The sequence below is a fragment of the Canis lupus genome, chromosome 23 (assembly GCF_011100685.1).
Source record: "Canis lupus familiaris isolate Mischka breed German Shepherd chromosome 23, alternate assembly UU_Cfam_GSD_1.0, whole genome shotgun sequence".
Taxonomy (NCBI): Eukaryota; Metazoa; Chordata; class Mammalia; order Carnivora; family Canidae; genus Canis; species Canis lupus.
In genome coordinates this window covers 27,674,823-27,700,458 of record NC_049244.1, presented here as the reverse complement: position 1 = coordinate 27,700,458, position 25,636 = coordinate 27,674,823, and the positions used below count along the sequence as shown (strand labels likewise).

The following is a 25,636-nucleotide window of genomic DNA, read 5'->3' as shown; positions in this document are numbered from 1 at the left end:
ATCCTCATTTAAGTATTGCCGCTACAATGATATGTAACAAAGCATCCCAGGGTTCAGTGGCTTAAAATAAACATTTATTTTGCTTACAAGTCTGGATTGGTGATTTAGACTGGGTGTTCCTGGACAGCCTGGTCTTGACTGGGCTCCATATGTCTTGACGGATTCAGCTGATCGAGGATGGCCTTGGCCAGCCTAGCATAGGCATATTGTCATGGCAAAGGCAAAGGTGCTAGAGTGAGAGACGAAACACCACTACCTCTGTCACAACTGCTAACATGTCACTGGCCAAAAGCAAGTCACAAGATCAAGTTCAGAATCAAGGGGTTGGGCAAATACATTGCATTTCACCAGCTGATGGGAGGAGTAGCAAAGTATGTTAGAAAGGTGTGGATACAGGGAGGTGTGAGAATTAGGGTGGTTGTTGCAGTCATTCTACAACCTGTATATACTCCACATCCCCATCATGGTTGAGAACACTGGGCCATACAATGACTTAAGTCCCCTCTCTTGCCTGGCTTTTCTCCTAGCCAGATAAATAAAAGTCCATGTAGGAGTTAAGGCCAACTTATATTCATGGATCCTGCAGAGGGCACCAAACGCAAGCCAGCAGCTCCTCTGGACTTGGCGCTTTGCCCTGTCCAGAGTGGTTTGCTTCCTTTCTAACCTTTCTAACCTAAAGCACTGTTATCTATTGCTAAGTAACAAACTACCCTAAAACTTCGTGGCTTAAACAACAACCATTTTATCTCATGGAAGTGTTGGTTAGGATTTAGGATAGAGCTTGGCTGGGCGATTCTCCTTGGGGCTTCCCCTGAGGTCACTCAATGTTAACTTAGGTGGCAGACAAGCAGGACTGGAGAGTCTGAACTAGTTTCACTTACATCTCTGGCACCATGGTGGGGATGGCTGGAAGCAAGTTCATTTGGATCCGTCAACCAGAACCCAACATGGCAGTCTCAAGGTATTTGGGCTTCTTTCATGATGGCTGCTCTCCCCTAGGATGAGTGTCCCAAGAAGCTGCTTGGCTGTAGATGATCTAGCCTGGGAAGTCACCCAGCATCACATCCACAGCATTCTATTGGTCCGTGCAATCAAAAGCCCACCTAGATTCAAAAGGAAAGGACAAAGACCCTACTTCCTTAATGGAAGAGTATTAAAAAAAAACCCCACTTACCCAAAGTCCTCCTGTCCCCCAGTGTATTTGGGCTACTACCGTTGTTCTCAGATGAGACATTTCCCCAGAAGTAGTGGCTCTTAAAATGTGGTCCCTGGTCCACAGCACCATCAGCATCCCCTGGGACCTTGTTAGAAATAGAAATTACCAAGTTCCACCCCAGACATGCTGAATTGGAAACTCGAAAGTGGGTCCCAGTAATGTTTTGACAAGCCCTTCAGGTCATCCTCATAAACTCTAAAGCTTTAAACTTGTGCCCCAAGAAGATAGTCTCCCATGATGAGCCTCAAATGATGACCCACTACTGTGAATGACTGCCTTCATTTTGCCATCCTAGGTAGGAGTTGGATTGAGAGTAACCTGGAGTGACACATGCAGTGGGATGTGATACTCCTTATGAGTTGGAACATCAAAACCCCAAATCTAGAGGTATCGAGGGGGTGGAAGGATGGCAAAACCAAAATAATCACAAATTCTCTTGAGGTACTAACATCTTGGCATTTTCCATGGGCCCCTTTTTCTTTCTGCAAAGGTAGTGGGGCAAAGGCAAACAAGGGCTGGGGAAATAGCCCATTTCTTCCTATAGTGAGTTGGTTTCTTGTTTCTTGTAGCGTTGTCTGACTCCAAAAGTCAGCTGTCTGGAGCTGAAAAGAACTTAGGTGAATCCCCAGAGAGGAAGGCCCTCTGATAAAGGCAGTGTGAGTTCTCTTCCTATTCCCCCTTTCTGTCTGCCTGCCCCCCCACCCCAATTATGTGAGGTGGGGAGTCCTCAATCCTTTACTCTTGTGTCATTTGCAACAAATGAGGATGGAAACCACACTCTTGGAGCCTCTGGGTCCATGGGTGGTGACTGTAGGTTATTGAAGTGTAACCGTCTCCTTGATGAATTGCCAAGATCCTTGATCTATGAGCTCACTGTTACCATACTAATGCAAGATCTGAGTTTCACTGAAATTGGTTCACTCCACTATAGGGGAGGGAAGGGGAGTGCGGGACAACTCAAGTAAAGCAGTGAATGGAGCATGGTTGGCCTATGAATTGAGGTTTGGAGATTCTTAAGCAATTTGACCTATGTGTCCTCCAGGCCCATATTAAAGTGATGGATGATCGGTGTATGTCCCATGATGCTTAGAAAATTTGTCCTACCATCTTCCCAAGCACTGCTTCCTAAGTACTAGTTACCAAGGTTGAGAACACGGTTCCTCTAAAGACCTTACTTTGCTCACAAGTTTGTCACTCAAATGGCTTTGAAGGTGGATAAAGACTTCTGGAGCCAAACCCCATCCCCACGCTTCCCTGGTTATGTTAGGAGCCTGGGGGCTGGCCTAGAGAAGCCTCGCCATAGTGTGGGTCATTGGGGATCAGCTGAGCAGAGCTTGGGCCTCTGTTACTGGTGAAAGGGTAAAAAAACTAGTCCAGGCTGAGAGAGGTAAAGTCAGCCCTGTACCATGTCATTCATCAGACTGTCAGGGCAGGCACTGATAATGCTGCAAAGTTAACAGGAAGCAATCTTTCTCTCAAGGTCAGCTCTACAGTATCATAATCACTCTTTGAATGACTCCTGCTTTCTTTTCAGTGACAGCCTCAGCTTTGCTTTATACTCCTGCCACCTGAACAAAAATCATGTCAACCTTTGTGACTAAAATCTTGGGCTGTCAAAACTTTGCAGTTTGCAATCCTATCATTAACAATGAAACTTTCCACCCTTGCCTGGAAGACCTGCGCTGCATGAGTCACTGACACAGAGAAGCAGTTTCAGTTTCTACCCTAGATTCAAAAATTCTGATAGGGATTTTCCAGCATGACAGTCCCTGCTTTTCTTAACTTTGCAGTTCTCCAAGGAATCGGGACCTGGGTCCACTTCCCAGTCCAGGCTTGACCTTGACCCCTGTTTTGCTTTGAGCCTGTTCCCACAATGCTGCTTTCATGTTCTGCCTACACTGCACCCCTCCCCAAGTCTGTCATAATCTTTTTCTTGGTTTGATGAGCTGTTCCATTATTCCTCTGGTGTTTGGTCTTCTTACTACACGACAGTGAACCTGATTTTGTTGGTCTACAAAATTTGTGTTGGTTCATCCCTGGTGGTATTTGTCAAACAGGCTAATGTGCTGCAGAGTTTGAGAACCCCTGCTCTTTTTCACTGTTTTATAGTAAAGGCTGTAATAAAGACTGTGGTCCAAACTGCTGTCAAAAGTGAACCCATGTAACCAGCCTCAAAGGGGGAAGAAAGAACCCCCAGGTCCCAAAGAGGTGAGTGATTCGGCCTAAGTCCTTAAATAATAATGACACAGATAAAACCCAACCCTCTGTAAAGAGTTTCTAGGTGTCAGAAATTTTAACCGTATCATCACTAAAATGCCAACACGCCCTGAAATAACCCAGTATAAAGATGAGAAAAACAGAAAAGTTAAGCAAATTATGCAGGAAAATTAAATAGGGAGTTAGTGACAGGCTCCAAACCCAAATACGTAAATCCTATCCTCTCCTTTTTTCACAAAAGCAAACTACACCACCTCTTTGATAACCTTTGGCTCCCTAGGAGAGTCAACTTCTTTCAAGGAGCTCTATCAGAATCAGCCAAGAGCTGTCTAGTTGTGAGGTATCTTTCCAGAGGTTTTCCCCAAGTGGTTCAGCACCTATTCCTGCCAAAAGGAAAAGCAAAACCAGAGACTGCCACGGTGATAGACACTGTGTGTACCCAGCACCCATTCACCTCATACCTGCTCCCCACTATATTGGCCAATAGCCAAGCCTTCCTTACACAGCTGATGTGCTTCTGGAGAATCCCTAGGGAGTGAACAAGGAGTAATCTTACACCTTTTGCCTCTGTGGGTTCAGGAACCCAGCTGTAATCCAATTAGTGGGCGGCATTCTGACAAGAATTGGTTCAGGAATGGGCATGTGACCCCAAATAGGCAATGAGGCTCAAGGTAAGACTTTTGGGGGGCTTCTGGAAAAAAACTTTCTTGAGAGCCACTGGAATAGATGTTATCTCTTCCTCTGGATATTATAGGGTCAGATGTAAGTCTGAAATTGCAATAGTCCGCTTGTGACACCCAAGGATCAAACTAACAGGAGATATGCAAGTAACGGAGAAGAGAGTCCGGGCAGAGAAATGGAGTGGAAGCCTTGCTTGAACCATGTCTGATCTCCACTCAACTGCTGGAATTTTTTAAGTTATATAAGCCAATAAATTCCACCCTGTAGTTTATATTATATTTAAGTTGGATTTTCTGCTACCTACCAACAAAAGTATCTAAACTGACATAGCCTTTTTTGGTGACTCTGCTGCAGCTCTAAAGACCCTGATATTCTCAGCCACTCTATGTGACAGTCTCAGGAGAAGCTGAGGATATCTATCTCCACTCCTAGGCATGTCCTGTCACTGCTGGAGGAGAGTCCCCACCCACAAGCTGTTAGAGCTGAAAGAAAATTCGGCCCTTGTGTACAGTTTCTTCTAGGTAAGGAGATGGAGTCTGTGAGAAGTGACAAACCAAGTATGAGCCCAGATGTCAGGACTCCCAGTTGAGGGCTCTGCCCTCCCTCTGTGGCACCTCAGCTCCCCACAGAAACAGCCAGTGCTCTCAAGAGACACTTGGTTACCTCTCCCATGGCCACCTGGCCTGCTTACAGGTGTCCCTGTTCCTGGACCAGGACCTGCTCCCTGGACCACAGCATTTCAGGGGAGGCCTGAGGGCAGCACGTGATGGAAGGAGCACTGGGTGTTCTAGGCACCTGATGAATCACTGACTTCTACCTCTGAAATAAATAATCTATGTTATTAATTGAATTTTTAAAAATCACAAATGCCACGGGGGGGGGGGGATTGCTATTATTACATATATACTTCAAACATGTGGCTTTGAATCCTTTCATTTTCAGAGCCTTTCAGAAACCCCTTGCAATAGTCAGAGACAGGCCCTCACCTGTCTGATGATAATTGTGAGATCTGGTTACAAGAGCACAGGTGGAGGTTCACGTACCATATGTCTAGTATTTCATGTTAGAATCAAACTATTCCTAAATATGTCCTGTCTGCTTACTTGACAGTCACACTTTTTGTAAGACCTGGAAGGCTGGGTTTGCATTTGGAATATTTAGATGCCTCAAAGTTCTGTGGTGGCACAAGGAGAGCAAGGCCCCGTCCAAGTGAGAGAGGCTTCATGCCTATCTCTGTGGGAACCCCAGCCTGCATATCCAAGCCCCATCTACAACCCCTAAACACAGCTTGTCCCTGGCCACCCCTCATGCTTATAGGTGCGTACAGGTCAGGATGACAGATGTGTGTAGGAGGACCACTTGGATAGGAACTGTGGTCTCCTGGGTACCTGGATCATAGTCTGGGAGAGGGGTGCACAAGCTTCAGTGGGCACGTCACCTTGGCCTCATAGACTCCCTGCCCCGTGGGGAGGGACATAGCCAGGGGAAGGCCAGATTGGTGCCCTTCAAGACAAGGGACCCAGGACAGGGTCTTTCGTGGCAGGTCGAACCAAGGGCAGTGCTGGAGCTCCATCTTGTTCTAAACATGGTCCTAAAATAAGGCTGGAGTGGGACTGGGTTGGCAAGACCAGGCTTTGTAGCCTTAGGTAAGTCCCTCTAAATCTCTCAATATCAGTTTCCTCCCTTGTCCCTGAGGAGGTAGTACTGCTCCATGTTCTAGAACCCTCTGCAAAGCCTGGGAGACAGTAAATTCAGACCCCTCATTCCAAACGGTAATGCTGGGACACTGGCCCAAAACCCCCAGGGAAGAGAGAGCCACAGTGGGGAAACAAACTGCTTGTATTTCTTGATTTCCCATCTGGAGATCCCAGCATGAAGGTGTCACCCCACGGTGTGCAGAAGAGGCTGAGGGAACCAGGCTGACCAGCGTGCCCCACCTCTAAAGGCATCACCCTTGGGATGATCCCATCTACTACAGATCATTAGTGATGGCCCGCTGGGCCAGAAGCTCCTGTCTACTGAGTCCCCAGGACTCAGGCACATTAGATAGCTTTGTACAAAAGCCCAAAAGTATCCCTCTCTGGTAGCAATAGGCAAATTCCATTTGAGGTCTGCCATTTGGGTTTGGGGGAGACATACTTCCAAAACAAAGCTAAGCCCCACTCAGGAAAGATCGTGTTACAAGGCAGCTCAAAGGCCAAACTAATGACCCTGCAGAAACATGGGGGGCTCAGGGACACAGACATGAGGGCAAGGCTATGCACTACGGAGACACCAAGGGAAGGTCATAGGATGTGCGCAGGAAGCAGCAGGCAGCCTAGAGCTGGAGCCCAGGACAGAAATGGCCTCTGCCTGGAGCAAGTACTCAGTCATAGGGCCTCACATGGGGACATTTTCCTAAGGACTGAGAACACCAAAAGCCTACCCAGGTGTAGACTTCAGTAGTTTCCCTCTGGTAGTGAACCCCCTGAACAAGAAATGGACATAACGGGCATTCATAAGACAGAGGTTAAAGCTCAGAGAGCCATGAGATGGTGCTGAGGATGGTGAAACCACAAGAGCTACCCCTTTGGGGAACACTGAGAAGCAGAAGGTCACTGCTTTGCTATTGTTCACATGCTGAGCACCCCAGCTGGGCCTCCACCTTCTCCAGGGGCAGAGCACCGTTTCACAGGACTTTTTCACAGTTGGGTCTCTTCTTGGGGAAACTGCATCCATATGAGGCTATGCTGGGCTGTAGACAGTTGAGGGGTTCCTCAGTAGGTCCAGAGCTGGGAGCCACTCCAAGAGAACAGGCCCACTTCCCTGCTTTGTGTTTCACAAGCCTGGGGAGATCTGATGGCCGGCTGCCCTGGGTGAGAATGCCCACATTTCTGGAGGTCAGAGGAACAGAGAGGCCTGTACACCAGATGCCCCAAGTGTGATGAGAACATATTCAAAAAACCCTGCAGGTCTTAGTGGGGCTAACAGTTCTAAGCCAAGTCAATGGTCTGAGTCAGTAACATTCCAGAAGAGAAAGGGCACTGAAGGTTGGCTATTTGGCCAGATGGTAGCAAGGGGGAACAGTTCCCAGGCTGGGCACATGGAAGGTTCTCCGGGACTTTGGATTAAGACAGGATGCAGTAGTCCTAAATTCTTCCAGTCGACTGAGTCAAAAGCATGTCTTAACAGCAGGAGTTTGTCCTTGTTTTTGTCATATGAAGGTGGTAGAAACTGGACCAGGATGGCGCAAAGTCAATTTGATGACAGTGGAGAAGCTGTTGCCAAATATATAGGATGCAGCCCACCTCCTCCTCATGTGAAGTAGCGGCAGGACGTGGAGTCGATGTAGCAGTACGGGGTGCACTGCAGGTCTCCATATGACCTGAGGGGGCAGATAGGAGTCAGGGTGCACATGGGATGGTGGGCAAGAGAGCTCCTGCCCAGCCCTCATGACCAAGCCATGTTCTAAAAGGCCACCTTTGGTGACTTTTTGGCCAAACCTCATCAGACACCAGCCACTGCTGCTACCTTACCTGAGGGTTCCATAGAGACTGTTCTCATTCTCATTTGGGGTGAAAGGCTTGGAGCAGTTGAGTCCAGGCCTCTGGGGCTTTTCCCCTTGAACCCAATGGAGGGATCTGGGTGGAAAGAGTTGGCAACCTTGTTCTTAACACAGAATCTTAGAGAATTACTCCCTTCCTAAGACCTGAAAGATTTCCTTCCAGTGCTGTCCATCAGATCATAATGTAGTGATACAAATGTTCTATGGCAGTCCAATATGGCAGCCACTAGCCATATGTGGCTATTGAGTTCTTAAAATCTGGTGTGACTGAATCATTGGATTTTCAATTTTGTTTAATTTTAATTAATTTTAAGTAGCAACATGTGGCAGAGGGCCACCATTTTAGCAATTTATACTTTGTAAGCCCAAGTGCTAATCCTGAGACAATGTGCCATCCATTATACCCATATTTATAAGTGTCCCCTAAGGCTTCTAGAGATAAGTAACCACAGTGAGCCAGTGGGAAAGCCCTGGGCTCTATGCAATCCTGTACTCCCATGTCCAAATGTCTATACTGAGTTGTCTCCATGAAGCCATCAACCAATCAGCTCAGACCTGCCAACTCTCTGGTGGGTGTCTGTTAGGAATCCTCCGTACGTTGGAGACAGGGTAGTACATAAAGTCACACAGATACAATGGGGTGCTGGTTAAGCCTACAGTGCTTGTTGTGGGATGACTACAGGTTTGTAGTTCTCCCAGCGTGGTTTGATGTGTTTGGGGGGTGGGCATTGTGGATACCTCCTGGTAAAAGAGAGCAGACATGAGGCAACAGAACGGCAGGCTTGGTGTCTATTTGCCAGCCCTGCTGAGGGCCTAGGTCCCAGGAACAGGGCTGGAAGGGAATGCTTTGGAAGACAGGACTCTGAGAGACTTAGGAGGTGTGAGGGGCCAGCGATCCACTCTGGAGCCAAGGGAGAAGCAAGACCTGGGGGGAGGAACAGCCTTCCCATTTCTCCTACAATGTTATACAACTCTAGTTTGGTGAAGATTAAGGGGAATTTGGTGCTGTTTTGCACTTCACAGGCCCAGTGGCCCTTCAGCTGGCTTGGGAGACATCAACGTGGAGATTGAGACACTAGAATACTGAGCAACACGAACACCCACTGGAGAGTCCCAGATATAACCAGAGGGATCCTTGAAGAGGATACTAAATTCCTGGGGTTCCTGGGGTTTTCCTGGAGGGGCCACGAACCAGCAAAATTAAATATTAATGCTGGTGTGATCTCAATTGCACCCACGGGCCCAGGGGTTAGTAGCTGTTCCAGGGAATTCTGGTTATACAGATGCTTGGATTCTTGGAAATGCCCTCCACCCTCCACTGGACTTCCTCCAGACCCACTTTCCAGAAGACTAATGTCATGGTAGCCACTGGGGATGGGAGCTGCTCAGCCAGGGGCAACAGCTAAATATAGAGACTGCTCATCTCCAGGGGCTCAGGACAAAGCTGGTCCTTGTCTGTCTCAGCTTGGCCTCAGGGGCACTCAGGCACTCTGGGAGGGCACATGGTGATTATGTGTTTATGGCCTGTCTCCCCTAGGTGGGCAGGGACCATGTGTTGTGTTATCTATCACCATACCTCAGTGTTTAGAAAGTACAGGAACATAAGGAGCACTAAGAAAGTATCTGGGAAGGAAAAAAGAGGAGGCAGTCAGAGAGGGAGGCAGGGGTGTCATAATAGCATGTGAGGTGATCCCTACCCAGGGAGATAGGTCTCGCACGTCAGGTAGCCGAAGTCAGAGCCATCACAGTCCTCCACGCCCTTGTGCTGGTGGCCATCTCCACAGTAGGCCCGGTGACAGCCTGAGGGACACAAGGAAGTATAGTCCTGAGAGGGGACTCAGAGTGGGACAAACTTCCTTCAGCCTGTAAGGGCTGTGTGGCCTGAAGGATCCACCCAGAGCACACACCCTCTTGAATGGACTTCCATAAAGCTTCAGATGTATCCAGGGACTGCCCCTCAGAACCCCAAACCCCACACCAGAGAATAAAGAGACCCAGGCTTCAGCCCACTTGGGCTCTCTGAGCCTCAATATCCCTATCTTAAGCCTTGGGCACAGATACCATCTCCTCTTCACAGGATACACTGTGGGTTCCTGCAAAGTGAGATTCTGGTGACTGAGCACTGGGCACATGTGATGGCCGAGGTGGCTCTTGTCTGTGTACAGAGAACTTCCAGGGTGGGTGACCCCAAGTCCCTGGGGAGCCAGATGATCTTCAATGGGGTCTCTTGTTCTCACACAAGGGAAGGGTGTTGGAGTGTGAGCCCCACCCTCATTTTACAGGGCTTTGAGACCCCCTCAGTTCCTTCCTGCTGTGTGATCTCCTATTTGACGGTGTTTGTACCAGGGACAGAAGGGACTCCAGGCAAAGCTGGCATGCCAGTGATCACCATCCCAGAAAGCGGGATGGAAATACCCTGAGAGGGAGCCAGCTGCTTCTCTGTCCCTGCATCCATCTCAGTGCATAACTTCCTCACTATGCTGTGCCATCAGCCTTCCCTTGAGCAAGGAATGAGACTTTCCATTTACACATCCCCAGCTCTAGCCGGGGCCTGGCTCCTCACAGCAGGGGCTTGAAAATAATTCAGTGAAGGGATGTTGATCCCTTATGATACCCTGACATCCAGCGCACATCAGCTCACAGAATCTCTGAAGACCTGAGCAGTTAGTACTGTCGTACCCATTTTTTGGTTGAGGAAAGTGAGACCCGGAGCTGTGAATTGCCTTCCATCTCCCAGCTCACTGAGTAGCCCCCTCTCTGAGCATTCAAACTCTGTTCTGTTTGACTCTAAATCCCCTGCCTTCTTCCTCACCTCCTGCTTTTGCTGCATGACTGAAAGAAGAAAAGCAAACCCTCCAGTGCTGTGCTTCCTGCCTGTCCATCCTGCCGCCTCCCATCAGCCTGAAGGCAGCTTCCCCTAAAGAGGGCTTTGCCACTAGGGCTTTATCTGGTAACAAAGTCCTGAATCAAATTCTTGGCTTCTCCCTTTTGTCTTTCACTCTGCATCACCTTTTATCTTTTGATAAAGAATGTGGACTGGAATGTGGGTTTTGGCAAGACTAGGATTCAGGAAAAGGGAGGGACAGGTGGCTTTTCTGGGAGCAAGATCCTTGACACCAATCCCCACTGACCTGCTTGGGGAGTTGAAGTCAACATGTGGCCTGAATGGGAGGGCTGTCCCCACAGCAGCCCAGGTGTGCCCCTCTGGCTCCAATCGTCCAGGGGCTTGCCCTAAGCCTCCCCACCCCCCCCATGGCAGTTTGAGCTTCAGGCCCTCCTGGCTGGGCCCCACTCACTGATGCAGTCGTCATCCACATTGTTGTTCCCATCATCACACTCCTCCCCGGGCTGCAGGACCCCGTCCCCACAGGAGCCACGGTGGTCTGCAGTGTAGTCCACAGGGTAGAAAGGGGTTACCTGGCCAAAGAAACACATGACAATTACTAGGGATGGCATGTGGGCAGCTGCAGGGAGGGCAGGTCATTGACACTGGGGCTAGAGGCTCTGGGTCTGTGGGGGCTACCTTCTGGCAGGGGAAAGACACTCCTCTCCTGCTGCCCAGGGCTCTGCCGCTGACAGGAAAGCTGGCCTAGATCAAGATGGCAGCCTGGCAATATGGGATAGGAAGACCATCTGGAACCCTGGCTCAAAGAGGAGGTTCCATCTGGGGAGCAGGGGCACAGAGAACTGCTCAGAAGCAAAGCAGCGGAGGACGCTCAGTCCTTCCATGGGAACAGATTGCAGAAAGGCTCTGTGCCAGGCCCAATTGTTGGCCCCTCTTTCCTCTAATGCTATGTCCTTTTCCAGGGTGGGGTATGTCATGAGTGCCAGCCTCAGGGTACCTGGATTGGGAGCCAGCCAAGGCTGTCCTTGAAGTACAGAGATCTCTGGTCTTTGCGGAAGGCAATGGCGTTTTGGGTGTTCAGTCTCTCAAGCTCCTCCTGATTGTTGACTACAAAAATCTGCCAGAGAACATACTGATGAGGATCCTAGAAAAACACTTCTATAGGGAACAGGGGAAAAGCTGGAGGAGGAAGCAGAAGCTCTATCCCTCGGCTGGTTGACAGCGGCAGGACGGGTCTGCTTAATTACACTCTGTCATCCCTCCTGAAGTAGGGAGGAAGGCCTTGATTCCCACATCTTCTCATCCACTTCCTACTGAGTTTGCATTAAGATGAAGCGTGAGTTCAAATTTTTAAACATTTAAGGGGGCACCTGGATGGCTCAGCAGTTGAGCGTCTGCCTTCAGCTCAGGTTGTGATCCTGGCGTCCTGAGATGGAGTCCTGCATCAGGCTCCCCGCGGGGAGCCTGCTTCTCCCTCTGCCTATGTCTCTGCCTATCTCTGTGTCTCTCATGAATAAATAAACTCTTAAAAAAATTTCTTTTAAACGTTTAAAATGTTCCTAAGACTTAAAGAGGTGATATCATCTAATCAAGTAATTCAACATCTGGAAATGATTCTTGACAAAACTGTTATAGCCAGAGGTGTTCATTATGGTTTTATTTACATTAGTGAAAAGCTTGGGAGAGCCCTGTAAATATCCGACAGTACGGCACTGGTTAAATAAATCACAGCACCGCCGCATGTTGGATGGCTGATTTTGCGTGCATTTAATGATGAATTGATGTCCAGGGTTACTGGGAAATAATCCAAGGGAGGGTGGGCAGTAGTGAGTGGGTATAAAGAGGAAACAGGATTAGCCAGGAGTGGATAAATATTGAATTTGGGTGAAGGGTACATAGAAGTTTATTACACTATTTGTTCCACTTTTGTATTTACTTGACTTTTTAAATAATTTTTTGTTCTTAAAGACAAAGAAAATACTCCAAAGTGTACCTGCAACCAAATGGACAGTTTGGTTTCCTACTTTTAATTTTCCAATCTCCTATAATGTGTACCAAGTAGAATGGGGAAATCAGTTTTATTAAACGGCTTTTACAAAGCTCTGAGAGGATCAGGTGAGAGGTCCTGATGGATAACCAGCCCCGAGTGCTCCTAGGAGCCTTACCACAGGAACGTGTGGGGAACTGGCCCCAAACATGGATTCCCTGTAAGAAGGGTTATTCACATTCGTAGGGGTTCCACAAAGACAGCTTCCTGGAGGCCCGGGAAATCCTCTGTCCCCTTTGGGTCCCATCACAAGTTGTCCTAGGAAGCAACAGATTGCTTGAGTGAAGAAAGGGAAAACCAAATAGCTCAAGGGAGACATGAGCAACCTTCACAACAGAAAGAAGGTCAAAGTCCACGGTATTTTAGGGGGAGAGGTTCAAAGGGACTCTTGTTCCAACATGTGGAGGAGGTGTTTTCTGTGGGCCCCTTAACTATGCTGGGTGTCGCAGCACCTTCCCCAACCCTCTCTCTCTTCCCTTTCTCTATACTTAGAAACAGATAGGCATTCTACCTCCCAGACTACCTTGCATGCAAGGTCTGCAGTGGGAGAAGGGTAGGCATCTGGGAAAGTCTATCCTGATTCAGGAAAAACATTGCTGGTAAGAGACATGGCTTCCTCCTTCCTATCTAGAAGACAGAGAAGATGTCCGGTGCTGCAGCAGCCACACTGCAACCATGAAGTAATAGGTATGAGAAGAGAAGCCAACATGTAGGAAAGACCAGGGCCTCTTAGGACATGGGACCCTAACAGTGACCCTTAGATGCTGAACCAAAGCCAGCCACTGTCCACCTCTATACTTCCTTATATAAGAAAATCCCCTTTTTGTTTAGACTATGATTAACAGAGACGTCTTGCTGATAAACACATTGCTGACCGATAACCTTTATTATTTTTTTATTCATTTTATTTTCCTTTTATATATAAGATCTTTATAAAGGAATTTCTGAAGGTGGGTTTCTTTTATTTCTTCTGGAAGAAAATGGAATGTTTGAAAATGCTCCATCTACTCATTCTCCCCTGATACTGAGAAGAGTGAACTGAACACACATGATTAGGAAACCTACTCCCTGCAGTGTGGGTGGCCTGCTAGGGTAGCAGTTTTCACCTTGACTTTTAAAGGCCCTGATGATGCCCAGGCCACACTCCAGACTGATTCCATCAAGAATGCTGAGAATAGAAACCAGGCATTTTTGCTTTTAAAAGCTCTCAAGCTGATTCCAATGTAAACCGAGGTTGAAAACTGCCGCAGTCTTTGCACAAGCCATTCCCCTACTAGACTGTTTTCCCTTCACCCTCCAGGCCTCCCTCTCCAGGTACCTCCTAGCTTGCTCTTGACCTGGGTTCAAGTATCACTTCCTCAGGGAAGGCTTTTGAATGCTCACACTCAAGGCATGTTCATGCTGGATACAATTTCATGGTTCCCCATGCCTTTTCTTCATGGCACTTCTGTTTATGATTTTTGTATCTTGTGAGATTATCTGATCAAGGTCAGTCTCCCCCAGTACAATGTAAGATCCACAAAGCTGGTATCTGTTTTCATTTCCCATGGTTGGACACACAGTAGGGGCATGATACATGCTTGATGATTAAAGATGGATTTGAATCTGAATGAATGAATGAATGAATGAATGAATGAATGAAGTGAATGTAGACTAACTGGTCCTCAGAAAATGCTAAAAAAATCATATTTGGGGGACACCTGGGTGGCTCAGCAGTTGAGCATATACCTTCGGCTCAAGGTGTGGTCCTGGAGTCCCAGGATCGAGTCCCACATCGGGCTCCCTGCATGGAGCCTGCTTCTCCCTCTGCCTGGATCTCTGCCTCTCTCTCTGTGTGTCTCTCATGAATAAATTTTTAAAATCTTTTAAAAAATTGTATTTGGGTTGGCTGGAAAGAGCTAGGGCAAGAGCCATCCGACAGGAAGAAAGGAAAGAGAGGAAAACCAGAGACAGAGAAAGGAAGTATGCCTCTTTCTGGGAAAGTAAGGGGAGTCTGGAAACCAGACAGTCATTGCTTTCAGGCTGTGTAACTTCCAGGGAAGCCAGCAACTGGGGACATGGTTGGCAGACCCCAGAAGGGCAGAAAATAAAATGACCCCAGGGGAGAAGGTCTGGTCAAGGAAGCAGCTTCAGCTAGAGGAGACCTCAATGGGAATACCCTCCCTGCAACCCTGAGCATTTCTGAGCTGATGAACAGATATGTCCAAGATCAGAATAATGTCAGCAAGAGGGGAAGGGAGGCTTGCCAACATTGTATACCAGGTTGTGGTACTTTGAATAAGAAACCATGCTGCAGGAAGAACTCTAGTCTTGTGTTCTGATATTTTCAACACAGCCCAAAAAGACAGAAACTCCATCAGCCCAGGAATATTCTGGGTAATCATGACACTGGGGAGCTGAAGTGGGAATTTCTATAACCGAGGATGTGAGAGTGGCACTGGAGCAGGCTCTGTGACCCCAACAACTCTTCCAGAACCGTGGCCCAGAGAGATTCAGGAGTTTGTCCCATTATCCAGCTAGTAAGTGGTGACACTGAAATGTGAATTCATGTTCACTTAATACTATGCCATTCCAAAGACAAATGTCCAGGAATATTGATGCCTGTAGGAAGCTGGCAATTCCTAGGTACCACAGTGACTCACTTAAACCCTGTCTGGGTACTGGAAGGACTCAGACAAATGTGAAATTTGGTTATTGCAGATTACGTGCTAGAGGCACTTTGCCTTTATTCTCTCCCTGGCTTCCCAGCACCTCTTTCTCTATAACTTGGGTACTAAAGAGCTCCCACCCTCTCCACCTGCCCCAGCACCATCCTGCCCCGTAGCACTGGGCACCAGAACCAGAGATGGCCTCCTGACAGGATGACAGGATGAGGCAGGGAGCCTGCTTCCTGCCACCACTGCAGTTTCCCTGCAGCTTCCTTTCAGCTGTCAGAGGGCATCTGTCACCCTGCCTGCTGGTTTCCTGCCAGGAGGCACTGAAGGGCATGGCAAGTTGAACTTCCCCACCTTGGCCTCTTAGAAGCTGCTCTAGTGGGCCTGGCTGATTCATCATCCCTTGTAGCCAGAGGCCGTGGCTCTCTATCACTGCCCAGAGAGCCTCCTGTCACCTCTGGTTGCACACTACTGGCCTGAGATGGGAAATCTGGGAGAAGGTGGAGGCACCCCACAGAATAGCCTCCACATCACCCCCAGCTCCCACTCTGCCTCTGCAGAGGCTGCATGGCTGAATGGGAAGGTCTCGGGACCAGGAGCCACAGACTGATTCTAGGCCATGTGACGCGGGCAGTCAGCTCTGCAATCTTGGGGAAGTCCCTGTCCTCTGAACCTCAAATCTATTTTCTATAAAGAGGGTCAGATAAGACCAGGGGTGTTTAGCCTATGATCTACAGAGCCCAAGGACGTCCCAAGATGGATCTGAAGGTCTGTCTTGGGTAAAGATAGACACATTTTTCTCCTGAGTGGGCTTGGGACTTTTATCAGCCTCCAAAGGTGGTCTCAGGAATCAATCTGGGGGCCTGCTCCCATTCTTGACAGTAACCCAATTGGCCCTAGGCCTAGGGAGGTTCTCTTTTAAATTCATCCTTCTTTCCCAAAAATGTTCCTATGGAACAGGATTATTGCCCCATTTTCTTGAGCCCCTTCCATCTGAGAGGATCCCCAGAAAGGAAGTGACTCAAAAGAAGGCACAGGAAGGGGACATGAGTCAGAAGCGGACTGCATCCTCCTTGACTGCTGTGCCATAACCCAGGGGGGACAGACTGAGAACCAAAATGGCCTGTGTCTGTGAATGCCTGCAGGACCTGGCCCTGCCCATCTCACCTGCCAGGTGAACATGGGGATGCAAAGCTGACTCAGCCACAGACGCTGCCTCAAGGACTTACCATTTAGAAGGAAGATGAGGGACGCCTGGGTGGCTCAGAGGTTTAGCGCCTGCCTTTGGCTCAGGGCGTGATCCTGGAGTCCAAGGATCAAGTCCCACATCGGGCTCCCTGCATGGAGCCTGCTTCTCCCTCTGCCTGTGTCTCTGCCTCTCTCTCTCTCTCTCTCTCTCTCTCTGTCTCTCATGAATAAATAAATAAAATCTTAAAAAAAAATGGAAGATGAAACACAGCTGCAGAAAACAGTTACCAGTGAAAGGCCATAGCAGAGAGGCAATATGTGACTTGGACATGGGGGAAGGAGGTATGTCCTGGTAGGGCCTTGCTGAGGAGAGGGCTTTGATGCAAGGAGATGGTTTTGCTGGGTGGATGGGAGGATGACAGGGATGCTATTTCAGAGATCCGCTCCAGCTCAACAGAGAGCAGAATCAGCAGGAGGGTAAAGGGCGGTGAGGCTGGGATCTGTCAGAGGATGGAGGGGTGGGCCGAGGTGTGCATACTAGGCTAAATGAGAAGGAGCCTGAAGAGCAAGCAGAGAAAACAGGACTACACTGGCCAGTTATGCATACCAGACCGAGGAGGAAGAGGACCACAAGGGACCCTTGAACAACACGGGTTTGAACTGTGCAGGTCTACTTCTATGCAGATTTTTCACAGCATGTCCCCTGAATGCATTTTCTCTTCCTTATGATTTTCCTAGTAACATTCTTTCCTCCAGCTTACTTTCTTGTAAGAATACAGTATATGACACACATAACATACAAAGTATGTGTTAATCAACTGTTATCGGTAAGGCTTCCAGTCAACAGCAGGCTATTAGTAGTTAAGTTTTGGGGGAGTCCGAAGTTATATGTCGATTTTTGGCTGACTGAGATCAGCACCCCTAACCTCCACATTGTTCAAGGGTCAATCGTAGTTGGAAGGACCCCCCATAAGGATGTGTCCAGTCAATTTACGGAAACAGATTATGGGGCAAGGACACATGAGCCAGGTTGGAGCTCCAGTCTAGTTCCCCTAACAGAATAGAAATAGGCATTATAAGATACCTTACGGTTATACTAACTGGTGTTTGTTCTCCCACTATTTTTTCCTCTCCCAATTTCAAGAAGGTAGCAGGACTTTGTGCTTTCTTGCTCTTGCTGAAACAGGTACTATGTGAAGACTTTTGCCTTTCTGCCCTCTGTTCACAGAAGAGAAAAGCTCCTAGAAATGGTGGCAGTGTATGAGAAGTGTGAGAGGCCAGGGGGCTGGAGGTCGGAAGAGGGGAGATCACCCCAGACATGGAGAGACAGGGATTTCCTGTGTCCTGGAGAAGAGGCAAGGTCTCGGAAGGAATGGCTGTGGGGCACTTCTTGGGAGATTGAGCTATAGGGCCCAGGCGTGAAAACGTTCTGATACCCAAGCGTGGCATGAAGATGGTAGTCACCAGGCACCCTTGGACCATGTGGCCTCAGACAGTAGACATTTCGGAGGTGAAGAGGGCAGATCAAAGGCTGGAGGAAACTCCCCTGATGTTTTTCTGCCATAACCTCCAATATCTTCACCCAACACTTTTTTGGCAGCTGGAGGAGTGGAGAGAACCCCAATAATGCCTGAGATTGAATTTTCCTGGCAACCTGGCAGGTTAGAATCTCAGAGTCAGCTTTAATTTGGTTTAAAGGATCTAAGGGTGGCTCAGTTGGTTTAGTGTGTCTGCCTTCGGCTCAGATCATGATCTCAGGGTCCTGGGATTGAGCCCCACATCAGGCTCCCTGCTCAGAAGGCAGTCTGCTTCTCCTCCTCTCTCTCTGCCTCTCCTCCCACCACTCATGCTCTCTCTCTCTCTCTCAAATAAATAAATAAAATCTTAAAAAAAAATAAAGGATCTAACATATTATAACATTTCTCAACCATCCCATGAATATATTCCCATAAACACATGGAATAAAAATGCAATGTAGAATTTTAAAATGTCTTCATTTTCTTTTAAAAAGATGATAATAAAAATTGCTTGGATTCCTTTTGTATAACTGAGGACAAAGGACCCTATATAGTAAATAGTCTTTTCAGAGATGCTGTGTTTATACAGAGAATGTGCTATGAAATGTTGGTTGCATTTGGAGCTGATGAGGCAACAAACTAAATAAAGGGTTTATTTAGCTCATCAAATTAAACAAGGTAAAGAAGGTAGCAGTGTTTCTATGCCTCCTTCAATGGTAGGCTTTGATTTCTTTGTATGTTCAGTGCAAACCAACAAGGACTCCTTGGTAACACCACATAAGATAGAAAACTCTGCCATGACTTCCAGGTTTGAGAGAACTGCTTGGAGTCATGAAGAGTTCTTCTAGAAAAAGGTGTTAGTTGATGAAATATGTGCCTGTTATTATTTTTCACTTGAAGTATAAATGACATCACCAATGTGATCATGTTTCCCTTTGTTTTCTCCTCTATTTGTTCTCTAAAATCCTACAACAGGGCAGCCCCAGTGGCGCAGTGGTTTAACGCTGCCTGCAGCCCAGGGCCTGATCCTGGAGGCCCGGGATCAAGTCCCACATCAGGCTCCCTGCATGGAGCCTGCTTCTCCCTCTGCTTGTGTCTCTGCCTCTCTCTCTCTCTCTCTCTCTCTCTCTCTCTCTCTCTCTGTCTCTCAAGAATAAATAAATAAAATCTTTAAAAAATAAATAAAATCATACAACAGAGTCAGGATGGTGTTTACCTCTCTTGTGTTAAAGTTGAATGAGCCAAACCGTGGAGAAATTATAAATATACTCAAGTGCCTCGAGTAGTTTCTAACTCAGAACACAAGGCAGAGCTCTGCAGGCATCTCCTGTGCCCTCTCCGGGGAGGCTGGCCAGGAGGGCGGCACTGTAGATCATATGAAGCAGTGTAGCTCTTACCTGCAGATGGGGGCCCCGGGGGGCCTGGTGGGCCTGGACGGCCAGGTTGACCAGAAGGCCCAGGCTTGCCTGGTGGGCCCATTACTCCACTATCTCCCTTCTGCCCCTGACAGAGAGAAAGGCAGAGCCTGTTACGATAACATGACATGGCAAATTTCCTTCCCCATTTATGTCTAAATCAGGGGTCACTTTGCACTTTGGAGCAGGAGCCCAGGGCAGGATGAACCTGAGGCCTTGACCACCAAACTCCTAAAAGGCTCAGGGCAGGGGTGCCTGGCTGGCTCAGCTGGTGGAGCATACAACTCTTGATCTCAGGGTTGTGAGAGCCTACTTAAAAAAAAAAAAAAAAAAAAAAAAAAGCTCAGGGCAAGTGACATTTGAGATTGTGATGGTTACAAGTTCATAGACATTACTTCTTGCTCTGTCCTGGAAACATGGCACAGGACTCCTGAAAGCAACCAAACCAACCCACTCCCCTCACCAGACAGAGGAGGAAACAGAGGCTCATGCAAGGCATGAGAGGAAAGCAGAGACTCATGCAAGGCATCTAGTGTTGAGGCAACAAGCCTAGGACACAGGCCTCTGCCCACTCATCAAAACCATCTCTATTTTACCACAAGCGCTGTTTCCATCGAATGGTCCCATTGCTCTCAGGATTCAGTCTCAGAGCAATTTCAGCCTACAGAGTCCTGCATGGCTGGCCTTCCTAGTCTTGTTCCAGCCTTCTGTTTTTGGTATTCAAGAACACTGTACCTTTTACGTTCCTCCTCCTCGCCCAAGCTCCCTCTCCACTCCTCTGCCTGGTAAGGTCCCTCCCAGCCTTTAGCTCCCAGGTAAAGTGTCACCGCAGCACAGCCTTCCCGGACCCTGCCAGACCAAGGCAGTTCTTGTCACAGGCTCTCACAACTTGGCTCCTTTCCCTCCCAGCATTACCCAGATCAGAAACACCATTATTAATGTGTGGTCTTTCTGTCAGTGTCTCTCCATGAGACATAGGCTCCCTGTGGGCTGGAATTTGTCTTGTTCACCTCCCTTCCCCAGATTAAATGAGGGAGGAGGATGATGCTGGGGGCAAAAAGAGGAAGTAGTTCTGTTGAGCTGGAAGTCAAGAGACATGGGCTTTCACATTGCCATAAGACCCTGGGTCACTCAGGTCATTGGTGTGTGCCTCAGCTTTCTCATCTATAAAATGGGGGCCATCAAACACCTTCACAGCTTTATTGTGAGAGTAATAAAGATCTCAGAGGTAAAAAAGTGGTTTGCACAGAACCAAGAGCTGGGGGGTCAAGCTGACTATCATAGCAACTAGTTTGGTTTCATCTTTTTCACATGGTTAGAAAAGGCCTGATGTCTTAAAGAGAGGCATACTTGGAGCTGTAGCCATTCCACACAGGCTATCCTCCTGGCTGCTTGTTCTGAGAGGGTCAAGAACAAGAACTTCCTCCTTAGGGCTGATCTTAGGAATGACTCCAGAAACCAATCGGTAGGTTCTTCCCCTAAACAATTGACTAACTGTCTGCTCTTATGCTAGGCCTGAACAGGACAGTGATTGATGCATGACACCTTTGACCTGGATCCCCTTTCTACACTTGTGCCTTGGCAGGCTTGCCCATGTAATGAAACATAATCTTCCCCAAGTCTGGGAAGCAGGCAGGCAGGGCACTCCTTTCCAATCACAACAGTGACACGTGATCTGCCACTTTGTCAACATGGCCCTGGAGTCTCTCTTGGCAATATCCAAGGGGTCCTTAAATTCTTTTTAATTTATTTATTTGTTTGTTTGTTTGTTTATTTGTTGTTTATTTATTTATTATTTATTTATTTATTTATTTATTTATTATTTCCTTACTTTTTAGGAGCTCTTAAATTCTTAATATGGGGCCTGTGAGGTCATAGTTTATTTCCAATTCCATCCTGATGGAGGGAGTTCTTAGGCCCTTGCCCAAGCTGAAGCTTGGTACCTAAGATAGGTGCCAGAACAGCAAAGGAGGTCACACCATCTTAATATAGCCACAGTGAAGGCTTCTTTTTCTAAAAGCACATCAGCTGACTGAGCACAGGAAATGCCACAGCTTGCAGGAGCTGGAAGCACTCCTTGATTCTGACACCAAACAATAATGGAATATTCTGTGTATATCAGTCATTTGTTTAGAATAAGCCTCTATGAGCAGGACTCAATGAGCAGTGCTTTCCAGGAAAGGTAGCATTCTTTATTCCTTTACTGCTACAAAGTTTGGTGATCCCTCTCAAGGAAGTTGTTCTGTCTCCTTAACTGAAGATTAGCATAACAGAGTCAAGAGTGGTTTTCCTGAGCCTGGTTGAAGGGGAGTGCCGAAGCATGAAGGTGATGAGAGATGTGTGGGGAAAGCAAGTCTCAGCTCTCGAAGTTCAAATGCTGCCTTGGAAGCTTGCGTAGCTGAGGGGGTCACGCTACTTCCCTGGCTCTCAGTTTCCTTGTGGCTAGACAGAGGGTAGTGGATGAAGTGGTTTCTAAAATCCTTCTAGCTCTGAAATTCTAATCTCCTGAAGTCCTTTCTGGATCTCTGATTCCAAGAGTTGGATTGACTTATAATAACCTCCAGAAATTCTTAGCACCACTGGCCCAACAACAGTTGATGTATAAGACTCTATGCTAGGAAACTGATTCATGATTAAAAAGAAAAGCAGTACCATGGTGGTCTCCCAAGGCTAACAGCTCAAGTATCTGCTGACTAGACAGGCAGGGAGGGTTCGGAGCTCACTCAGGTTGTTTATAACATCTTGTAGGAAGGATGAGCTCATTTCTCTGAGCAACTACACATGGTGCTAGGGTAGTTTTAAGATTGTTCCAACTGAATCATTTGCAACAGCGTCAGGAAATAGCCTTCTTGGCTCAAGCCCTCACCAGGAAAAGAGAAGCACTGTCCAAGAAAAGCACTAGAAGGACAAAAGCCAGCAAGCTTCTTGAACCCCAAGCATAAAACATTCTGCATGGAATCAGCAGTAGGGAAGAAAAAGATTTTACCTTTTTTTTTCTCCTTTTTCAGAGTCAAGTTTTTTAGGGAATTGTGGCATCACTGTGAAGTCATAGACATGCCAGCCATTGTAAACCTTTGAAAATTGAACTAGACTATTGTGACTTCAAAAGTTATAATGGAATTCATATTATCCAGGTTGGGGCCTGTGTCTTTCCTAAGTTCACTTGGAAAAGACCAGAATTGGCTTCATACTGTTACCATTGTTCAGAACCCTGGCTACACATTAGAATCATATGGTGAGCTTTAAGAAAAACCACTGTGCTGAAACCCCAGGTCAATTATATCAGACTCTCTGGGAAGTAAGGCCTATGCACTGGGGGTGATGAGAGACAAACTTGAAACTATAACCATTGCACCTGAAGCACAAAACCTGCATCTAATTGGCCCCCTAGCTCACTGTGATGGATGCTCAAGTTTGAGAACCACAGATGTAGCCTAAGGAAAGAATGAAAACATATGAATGGAAAAAGGTTTACACCCAAAGATGTTCATCTCTCTCAGCACTATTTGGTCAGGCCACTCTTGTCCAAGCAATCTGCTGCTTACTCATTTACAAAGTGTGATGCAGATACTTTAAAAATGCTTTAAAATGCTTAAAAATGCTTACTGAGGGGTGCCTGGGTGGCTCAGTTGGTTGAATGTCCAACTCTTGGTTTTGGCTTGGGTCATTGTCTCAGGGTCATGGGACAGAACCCTGTGTTGGGTTCCATGCTCAGTGGGGAGTCTGTTTGGGATTCTCTTCCTCTCCCTCTGCCCCTCTCCTGCTCGTGCTCATACTCTCTCTAAAATAAATACAACTTTTAAAAAACACTTAATGAATATGTGCAGTAATGAGCAAAAATGTGCATGCTGTGATTTTAAGTTACAGTTTTAGGATATGACAACTATCAATATATTTTATATTGGATATAAAAGACCCAAACAACTACAAAGTTCACAAAGAAATAACACTAGAAGGAAATACACCAAAATGGTTATGTCTGGGTGTTAGGTAGGCATTAGAACACTTCCCTTTTATTTTCTGAATTTTCCAAGTTTTTGTGATGATCATATATTACATTTATAATGGAAAAAGAAGTAAAGAATCCACAAACTGACAACCAAAAATGTAAAGAAATGCCTGTCCATTAGAGAAAAAATGAGAAGTTTCTCTGAGGTACCCAACACAGCTCTAAAGTCAGTTAAAACAAATGTGCCTTCATCTTTCCCTCTCATATCACATGACTTTAAAAAAAAATTATTTATTTATCCATGAGAGACACAGAGAGAGAGAGGCAGAGATATAGGCAGAGGGAAAAGCAGGCTCCCTGTGGGGAGCCCAATGTGGGACTCGATCCTAGGACCCTGGGATCATGACCTGAGTCAAAGGCAAATGCTCAACCACTGAGCCACCCAGTCGTCCCCACATCACATGATTTAACACAAGAATCCTGCTCAACAAGAGGAGTTCAGAATGAACAATTTTCCTTAGTCCTTAACAGTGTCCATAGAATCACTTACAAATCAGGGGCCCGAGTAGGGAAAAACCACCATATTATATTGTTAAGATGCAGAAGACCCTTCAATAGCAAGGAAATATTGGGGCTGTTCTCCAAAACTCCATTTGTGTCTGGGGCATTGAGGCAAAAAGCAAGTTTTCTTGATGAACAACCAGATCCGGCTTCTACTCCCAGTTGCTCTGGTTAAGATAGACCCATTCTTATGAATCAAAGATCCACTCTTGCTTCTGGCCTTCGACAAAGTTTGAATGGAGCATTCTATCCTACTTGTTTCAAACCTTGGTTAGCCTAGAGAAGCAGAAGCTTCTGAAAATGGTACTCTTTCTGCCTACCAGCCTAGAGGACACTGGGGACTATGCCTATGGAATCTCTCTGATTGGCTCCACCTATCTGTCTCTCTACACCACCCACCTACACCTACATCAGGAGGGTCTGACCTCAGGGGCGTGCTAAGCACTGAGATTCTTACCGGCTTGCCTCGTTTTCCTGGTCTTCCTCTGGGTCCCCTGTGTCCTGTTATCCCAGGCTCACCCTTTGGACCCATTTCACCCTGGAAAGAAGAAAGAAAAGCAAGAGAGGAATTAAGGCAGGTGGAGCAGGGTCATCTCTACAGGTCTATCCAATCATTTGTCATGAGAGCAGTGTACTTGATCATTCCAGACTTTTTCCAACTGGCCAGTCTGGGAGTTTGGGAAAGTGATGAGGTGATGTAAAAGGTAGATAGGTTTTTCAAGGAAGGGAAGAACAAGGTTACTCTGGGTGAGTTCCTGACTATCTGAAAGAGACAGCTGCTGGGCAGCACACATTTTGGTGTCCCAAATCACCATCCTAAATGGCCAAAGTAGGAGATTCCTGCATTTCAGTGACATATGTGACTGTGACACTGTAAGCTGCCAGGGAAAAATGCTTTCTCTCTTAGTTGAAATTTTGTGTTTTGAATTTATGCTCAAAACAAAACACATCTATGGGTTTCTGAATGATTGGACACAGTTTCGACAGCTATCATCTCTCAAAATTTTCTGTTCATGTAATGACCTTTATTTAGGGTTATACATTTCCCTACTCTTCTGTAAAAACTGGTTTGAGTTCCAGCTCACTTTCATTTGATTTAGATGAAAACTATGGTGGAAAATGTTCCAGACATATTCAAATGCTCAATATAATTATTGTAAAAGGCATGGGAAGCAATGTCAACAATACTCCTAATCGAAAAGCCCTACTTTGAACTATCAGAACCAAATGTACTAATTGCAGTACTATGGCCAACCTTTTGTAAAATCCATTTCTCCATCATAGTTTCTTTCCTTCCCTGTGTTCTTCTAGAACTCCAAGCCCACCTACTATCCCTTTGGGTCATGGACCCCAGAACATCATTCCTACCTCCAGTTATCCCTCTAGAACCCAGAATGCACCACCAACAAGCTAAGTTTAGCACGAGCAACCATGAGAGTTTCTATTAGTTGGAAGCCAGTGTCCACGAAGAGCTACCCCAGGCACTCAAAAGAACAATAAACATCAAGAAAGCTCTTCACATGAAGGTCAGAGGAAGTATAACACAGACAATTTCAGGAAACACTAATACAGAATAAGGATCAAGCATAGAACTCTGAAATTATCCAGCACTCAGCCAGTGTTAACAGATTTATCCCTACCCAAGCCATTAACATCTTCCACACCAAGAACTGTCCTTAAACCTGTGATTTCTTTCCAACCTGTCATGTCCTCTAGGACGTAGGCAGTGAGAGCGTGGGAGGATAACATGGACTTTCTATGGCTAGGAGGATGCTCATACAATTTTCCTTGGCTGTTTAGAA

The 25,636-nt window shown here is 46.9% G+C and overlaps 1 protein-coding gene across 10 annotated transcripts in view; it reads right to left on the bottom strand.

The window, feature by feature from the left end:
• Nucleotides 1-52: 52 nt before the first annotated feature.
• LOC608697 (2-hydroxyacyl-CoA lyase 1) overlaps nucleotides 53-25,636 on the bottom strand; it is a 118,514-nt gene continuing 92,930 nt past the window's right edge. For 6 of the 10 annotated variants that reach the window (XM_038570783.1, XM_038570787.1, XM_038570784.1 and 3 more), the window contains 7 exons: nucleotides 24,292-24,372; nucleotides 19,307-19,412; nucleotides 12,669-12,808; nucleotides 11,501-11,620; nucleotides 10,955-11,075; nucleotides 9,356-9,458; nucleotides 7,611-7,734 (listed from right to left, as the gene is read on the bottom strand). In XM_038570783.1, coding sequence (XP_038426711.1) covers nucleotides 7,626-7,734; nucleotides 9,356-9,458; nucleotides 10,955-11,075; nucleotides 11,501-11,620; nucleotides 12,669-12,808; nucleotides 19,307-19,412; nucleotides 24,292-24,372 — 780 coding nt within the window. In that variant the 3' untranslated portion in view covers nucleotides 7,611-7,625. Of the gene's footprint in view, nucleotides 7,479-7,610; nucleotides 7,735-9,355; nucleotides 9,459-10,954; nucleotides 11,076-11,500; nucleotides 11,621-12,668; nucleotides 12,809-19,306; nucleotides 19,413-24,291; nucleotides 24,373-25,636 lie in introns of those variants that run through there. The other 4 variants (XM_038570782.1, XM_038570790.1, XM_038570791.1 and 1 more) reach the window with 2 other exon arrangements.